This window comes from Myripristis murdjan, chromosome 13 (genome assembly GCF_902150065.1).
Source record: "Myripristis murdjan chromosome 13, fMyrMur1.1, whole genome shotgun sequence".
NCBI classification, from domain to species: Eukaryota; Metazoa; Chordata; class Actinopteri; order Holocentriformes; family Holocentridae; genus Myripristis; species Myripristis murdjan.
The window spans coordinates 41,166,366-41,173,865 of NC_043992.1; the positions used below are offsets into that span (position 1 = coordinate 41,166,366).

The 7,500-nt window shown below is 46.2% G+C and overlaps 2 protein-coding genes across 2 annotated transcripts in view; both read right to left on the reverse strand.

Annotated features, from left to right (window-relative positions):
• The window catches only part of LOC115369788 (NACHT, LRR and PYD domains-containing protein 12-like), a 322,926-nt gene that overhangs the window by 96,918 nt on the left and 218,508 nt on the right, over positions 1-7,500 (reverse strand). The gene's annotated exons all lie outside the window — the stretch shown is intronic.
• masp1 (MBL associated serine protease 1) overlaps positions 1-7,500 on the reverse strand; it is a 28,577-nt gene that overhangs the window by 12,939 nt on the left and 8,138 nt on the right. Inside the window, exons 3-4 of the mRNA XM_030066549.1 lie at positions 7,250-7,427; positions 6,678-6,809 (exon numbers count right to left, since the gene is read on the reverse strand). Coding sequence (XP_029922409.1) covers positions 6,678-6,809; positions 7,250-7,427 — 310 coding nt within the window. The remainder of the gene's footprint in view (positions 1-6,677; positions 6,810-7,249; positions 7,428-7,500) is intronic.

Genomic DNA, 7,500 nt, shown 5'->3' on the forward strand with positions numbered 1-7,500 from the left:
TGCAGTTTTTGAAAAAAATCATACCGGGTCAGAAGTCAGAAAAAGGCTATTTTGCCCACAACAGTGGGCAAAATAACAGGAGACAATAAAGTTTCTCTTGGATTAAAGGAATCGCTGCGTCAAACCAGAAATTACAATAAAACACATCAAACAGAGACACATACTCAACCGTTTGCCTGAGATAAACCAACCAGACAAATTAGGCACAAGCCACTAGTCACTGTTTGAACTTACGAAGATTCGAAGGCATATTCCTCAGAGCATACACATTTCAGAACATAAATTCCAAGCAACAACACATCTGACTTTCAATAAACCACCAGCACACAGGCTAGTTCAACTGGCAGAGGGACGACTCAGTGTTTATAACGTCGCCCTGCACCTCCTGCCAGGCTTTGTTAGCATCCACGCAGAGTTCACCACATGGGGAGGGTCAGGTAATATCCTGCTGGCCTGCTGAACAGGCCAGGGGTTGTGGGCATTCCCATAACCTTCCCTGCCATTTTTACCAATTAATTATTTATATTTGAACTTTAAAGTTGATATTGTTGAGGCGAGACAAAACCTGACAGGATCCTCCAGAGTAGATTTCTCAAAGTGATCCAGAACACAGCGGGAGTCTCCAGAGTAGAGTTCTCGAAGCGAGCCTGAAACTGAAGGGCCCCTCTAGAGTCGAGTTCTTGAAGTGAGCCCAAACCCGATGGGACTCTCCAGAGTAGGGTTCTCAAAGCGAGCCAGAACCTGGCAGGACCCTCCAGCGTAGAGTTCTTGAAGTGAGCCAGAACCCGACAGCACCCAGCCAGACTAGAGCTCTTAAAGTGAGCCAGAACCTGACAGGACTGAAGTGGAGTTCTGTAAATGAGCCAGAACCTGACCCTCTGGTTCTCCCAAAGCGAGCCCGAATGCTAAAGGACCCTACACAGTAAAGTTCTCGATGTGAGCCAGAACCCGACGGGACCGTCCAGAGTAGATTTCTCAAAGTGAACCCACACCTGACAGGACTGGAGTGGAGTTCTCAAAGCGAGCCTGAAGTCCCATCAGATCCGGACTCACTTCGAGAACTCTGAACGGCTCATGACCAACGAGCACTGGAGATGGGCGGAAGCAGTGATGAGGCTTTTTGCTGCAGATCTGGAAAAATTTGTTTGGAACTGGACAATCACAACTAAAATTGTGCAGTCTGGACCTGACCTTCTGCCTTGTTTCAGTACATTTATACTTGTTCCAGAAAAAAATCCTGTAATAATTGAAACCCTATTGGAAACGTGGGATTATCTCATCCCACGGACAGATTTTTTTTCTACCCGATTTGAAAAAAACAAGATCTGAACAGTGAAGAGACTGGATGATTGTTAATTTGTGAGCAGGAACCTCCCTGATGTTTCCCAGCTGCTATCAGTCTGTTTTTAGTTCAGCTCTTCAGGTGATTTTCTGAACTAAATTCCCAGTTAGAGTCGCCCTGCAGAGTCTCAGCTGACCGTCTCACAGCAGCACAATAAGCTCCAGTTCCTGCATCGTCAACACTGCAGCAGCAAGGAGGTCAAAGGTCAAAGTCTTACTGCTCTTAGTACAACATTTCTGGAAGCACAGATCCATCAGGTATATGGGAGTGACAGGAGAAGTTTGGCCACATGGGATTTTTTTGTTTGTTTGTTTGTTTGTGTTTTCTTGTTCAGGCAGGAAGAGGAGCGACTGCAGAGGAGAAATCAAGTGTTTCATTGCATTTCCATTTGCAGTGGCAGTGAACCGGTGGCTTGAACTTCAAATCCTGGAGCTGTTCCACTTGACTGCCAAGTTCCTCGAATGCTTGTTTGAGATTTTTTACACCCAAATGAGCTTATGTCTTTTGTGGGATATAACATTATGTGAATTGTGTTTCGGAGCGGATTTGCCCTTTAAGTTGGAATTCCAGCAGTCTAATCCAGATCAGATTACAGTCTGCTGTTCCTGCCAACAAGTCACAGTTTAAAAAAAACAAAAACAAATACACAGTATACGCTGGTAAAAATGAATGAACATGAACCCTTAGAGAAATGACTTTCATGTGGATATAAGAAGTCAGCAAACCCCTGTTCAAATGCCAGAACACGACAGATGATGTCAGGACTCTTTCCACCTTTAATGTGACCTATAATCTGGACAATTCAACTGAAAACACACACACATCTTTTAGGGGGGAAAAATAAAAATAAAAACCTTACAGTAGCCTGGTTGCATAAATATGCCCAGCCTTAGATGAGGTCTTTGTTGAAGCAGCTGTTGAGTTGATGACAGCCTTCAGTGTTTTTGGGTTGGAGTCTGTCGGCATGGCACATCTGGACTTGACGATATTTGCCCACTCTTCCTTGCAGAAGCTCCAAATCTGTCAGATTGAGGGCGTGTCCTGTGCAGCGCCCTCTTCAGGTCACCACACACATTTTCAACTGGATTCAGGTCTGGGGTCCGGCCGGGTCCTTCCAAAACTTCAGTCTTGTTCTGGTGAAGCTGCTGTTTTGTTGATTTGGAGGTAGGCTTTGGGTCGCTGTCGTGCTGAAAGGTGAAATTCCTCTTCATTTTCTGCTTTTGTAGCAGAGGCGTGGGGGTTCTGTGCCAAAATCAACTGGTATTTGGAACTGTTCAGAATCTCCTCAAACACACCTTTTGTTCAAACTCACCAAAAAGTTCAACCTCGGTCTCATCAGACCATAACACATTTTCCCTCGTGCTGCTGGGAGACTTGATGTAGGTTTTTGCAAACTTTAGCCAGGCTTGGCTGTTTTCCTTTGCAAGGAAAGGTTTCCTTCTTGAAAGGTACGAGAAGGTTTCCGTCCCACAGCCCAGACATATGAAGAGTACCTGAAGAGCACCTGCACAACCAGCACTCCCTGCTAATTCCTGCAGCTCCTTTGCTGCTGCTGGAGGCGTCTTGGCAGCTTCACGGCCCAGTTTTCTTCTCGTCTTTTCATGAGTTTTGGGGAGACGTCCAGTTCCCGTTCATGTCACCGTCTCCACTGTTAGGGCCAATCCCAATTCACCTCTTAACCCTACCACTTGCCCCTACCCCTCCGTTTTGCATAGGGGTAGGGATGTCCCAATTCTTGTTGAGGCGGAGGGGGAGCGTGGAGTGCCAGGGCTATATAGCCCTCCAAACGGAGGTTTTTCAGAGGCACACTCCAAAGCGAGTGCTACGACAAATCTCCCACACTTCTCACACAGTCAACACAAAAATCAATAAAGTCAGCGATTGTTTGTTTGACATTACACCACTACACCAGCTGGCTAGCATGTTGTGTGGCTAACATTGGGCTAACTCCAACAAAACTTGTTTACGGTCTATCATTCATACCTCAGGCTGATTCACCGGCGCTCCCAGGCGTCAAATTAAACAATAAGCCCAGAGAAGCCGCGGGTTACAGTGATTTTACAACGGCTGAGGGGCGTTCTGAGGCACGACGCCCAGCGGAGACATATTCTTCTCCTTACATTCTTCCGATTCGCTATTGACAACTGCAAAAAGATGCCAACAGCCCACGCAAGACAGATTACCACAGCTGAAGACGTCATTTTGAGATTGAGATTTATTGGCAAAAAAAAAAAAAAATCGTCAGGTCTGTTTACAACATCACTGATGACTAATGATGACGTTTCTGGGGATGAAGGGTTGTCCCATTTCATAGGGGAGTATTTCAACCCCTACCCTTTGTGGCACTCGAAAAAGAGGGGTAAGGGTAGGGGTGAAAATAAAGAAATGGGATTGGCCCTTAATGTCTGTCAAATTAATGTCAGCAAAATCCCACGAATCAGAGACACTTTACATGGTGGCAGGTACGTGTGCTCCTGTTATTATTGTTACTATTATTATTTAGTCCCACTATGATCAGTCATATTATTAGTAGTAGTTGTAGTAAGAGTATTTTTTCTTATTATTATCACAAGTAATATTACTGCTATGACTTCTATTACTTGGATTGTACTCTGCCCTCCTGGTTTCTGTGTTTTCTTCCTGTTGAAGGGTTTTTTCCATGTGCGGCTCAGGTGGGGGATTTCGCTTGGTGACACGAGGTGGGTTTCTGCACTGCCGAGGTACCGGCTGTGAGATTTGACGCTCTACAGATTAAACTGAAGTCAAGTAGAAAATATAATGAGTGCTCTTTGTGTGTTTTGACTGTTTTCCACCCTGTCTCGCGCCGGGTCACTGGAAATATTTGTTATTGTTGTTATTGTCAAGCTGCTGTGACCGCTGACCTTTGACCTCCTTACTGCTGGCTGCTTGTAATGAGATTACACACAGGAGGTGAAGCTTAATTTGAGATTAAAGTGGATTAGCAGCAGCAGAGCCTGTACTTGAACTGCACAGATTTGACTCGCTCAGTTTTACGGTTCGGTGAATTAATTCAAAGATCAAATTTGTGAGGCCGCTGCTCTTGCATTTGCGCTGAATGAGCTTAGACTTTATTGCATTTAACTTTTAACCACAGAGCTGAGAATAAACTGGAGTTTCCTTGGTGAGTAAAACAAAACACAGCCACACACAGATCTGAGCTCTCTGTCAGTTCAACATTCGCAACTTTTTTGCATTTGAATATAAACGTTTGGAGTCATTTCTTATAGTGTGTGGATCTACAGGTGTGTAGGTCTACAGGTGTGAGGGTCTACAGGTGTATTAGTGTACAGGTGTGTGTTGCCTACAGGTGTGCAGGTCTACAGGTGTGTAGGTCTAAGGTGTGTAGAGCCCTGTACCATAAAGCTGGATTTGGGCTTAGCGAGCTAACTTCAGGCTTAACCCTGGGTTTTCTGTACCATAAAGGTGGCTTACTTTTTATCAGGCTACGTTGCCGTGGTAACGTATGCTGAACACCTAACCTGCTCCGGAGCAGGTTAAGTTCAGGATAAGAGCTCAGCAGGTAGAAAAGCCCCACCTACTGACCAATCAGCTCTCTTGGAAAATGGCCTGCCCATTTTCCCTTTCTTCTTCTTTTATAAAATTAAATTTAATAAATTTTACAATTCTTCTTGTATTTTTTTTTACTCATGACTCCGCACTGTCCAACCAAAAATTGATCTTGTAGACTGATGTAATGATTTTTTTAAAAAAATGTTTTTGAAAATAAATGAGGGGAATTTAATTCAGAGGGTTAAATAAAAGTCTGATAAAATCCAGGCCAGCCTCTGGGCTCCTTTAGGTTTCCATTAGTTTGCTCATATTTAGTATTTAGGCTGGCTGCCCTGAAAAGTCCACATGAGAGTTGGTGCCAAATGCTTTACAGTCTTTAAGTGACAGTGAAATAATATTTTAACCAGCAGAATAATCACGAGGCGTTAGATGCTTTATAAAATGAAATATCAAAACCAGTTGAATCAAAGTGACGATTCTGCTGAAACTCAAACTGAGGGCAGCGGCCCAGCGAGGGTCGCCCCTCACTGTGAGAGAGGGCCAGTTCCTCTGCAGGAGTGTGTGGCTGAGTGGGAGACACATTCATTTATTGAACACACAAATGTTACTGCAGTCAGATCGACTCGTGCCGTCATGGTGGGGAAGTCAGATTATAATCCCACTAATTTACGCATTGACACAGTCAGCGATTTTTTCCCAGCATTCCTTGCGGCTTTTGGCAGCTGCAACTGTGTTGCTTTTTGCCTGGATTATTGATTTATATTCTTCATGTTTATTAATGATTATTGTCTGCTCCTCCGTTGTGGCGTATGCGGCTCGGGTGGATTTTTCCATGTCTATGATTGGTCGCATGCAGCAAACTCCGCCCTCTTTATGTGAGTGCGCACAGAGCTAGATTGGAAAGCCTGGGTTCAGTTAGCGAGATGATAAGCGGCTTCATGGTACCGAAAATCCGGAGTGCGGATGTCTGGTTAAGTGAAGCCAGATAAGTAAGAGAAAGCCCGACTATGTTAATCCAGCTTTATGGTCCAGGCCTCAGGTCTACAAGTGTGTGGGTGTACAGGTGTGTAGGTCTACAGGTGTGTTGAAGTACAGGTGTGCAGATGTGTAGGTCTAAGGTGTGTAGGTCTACAGGTGTGTAGGTGTACAGGTGTGTAGGTCTAAGGTGTGTAGGTGTACAGGTGTGTAGGTCTAAGGTGTGCAGGCCTACAGGTGTGTAGGTGTACAGGTGTATTGGTGTACAGTTTTGTTGGTGTACAGGTGTGAAGGTCTACAGGTGTGTTGGTGTACAGGTGTGTGTTGCCTACAGGTGTGTTGGTGTGCAGGTGTGTGTTGCCTACAGGTGTGTTGGCGTACAGGTGTGTAGGTCTACAGGTGTGTTGCTGTACAGGTGTGTTGCTGTACAGGTGTGTAGGTGTACAGGTGTGCTGGTCTTCAGGTGTGTGTTGCCTACAGGTGTGTTGGTGTAAAGGTGTATAGGTGTACAGGTGTTTAGGTCTACAAGTGTGTTGGCCTACAGGTGTGTTGGCCTACAGGTGTGTTGGCCTACAGGTGTGTTGGCCTACAGGTGTGTTGGCCTACAGGTGTGTTGGTGTACAGGTGTGTAGGTGTACAGGTGTGCTGGTCTTCAGGTGTGTGTTGCCTACAGGTGTGTAGGTGTACAGGTGTGTGTTGCCTACAGGTGTGTAGGTGTACAGGTGTGTTTGTGTACAGGTGTGTTTGTGTACAGGTGTATACGTCCACAGGTGTGTAGATCCCTGTGTAAGCAAACAGCAGCACAGAGAGCGTAACGAGTCTAACACACCTCGGCAGGTGCGGTTGTCAGAGTGCAGCAGGTAACCATAGCGACAGGAGCAGTAGTATCCACCGATGTAGTTATGACAGAAATGATCGCAGAGTAAATCCTCATCACTCCTATCTCTGCACTCGTCCACATCTGGAGAGAGAGAGAGAGAGAGAGAGAGAGAGAGAGAGAGAGAGAGAGAGAGAGAGAGAGAGAGAGAGAGAGACAGACAGACAGACAGACAGACAGAGAGAGAGAGACAGAGAGAGAGAGAGAGAGGCCTTTTAAATTATTTGTTTAAAGGTCAGATGTTGGATCAGAGTTTTTATGTTTAAATGCGTCTGAGGCCACTGGATTACAGAATAAAAAACAGTTGATGTATTCTGGGATTAGGCTGTTAGTGAAGGACGTGACGCTCTAACTCAGGCTGTTAAAGAGTTTGTTAGGAGGCTGAACAGCTGATCTGCACACTCTCTTTCCCAGTGTGTGTTTTCGGGCCGCTGCGCAGCACGTCAGGTTTTTATTGGACGGTGTGGCCTCAGCGCCCGGCGCACTTCCTGTGGGCGTGGCTCTCAGCTGCAGTGTGTGCTCACCCACGGCGCTGTAGTGAGCCACGAAGCCGGCGTAGCGCTCCTCGTTGGAGAAGTCGGAGGAGAAGAGGAGGCTGAGGGAGCTCCTGGGCGAGGAGATGACCTGCTGGCTGGGCACCTCCTCCGTGTCCGTGTCCTCGCTGCCGCAGAACAAGGCCAGCACCTCGCCCTCCGCCTCCACCTGCAGGACCACCGCCAGCACACACACACACACACACCTGAGCCCCGTGACACCTGCACCTCAGGTAACCCTC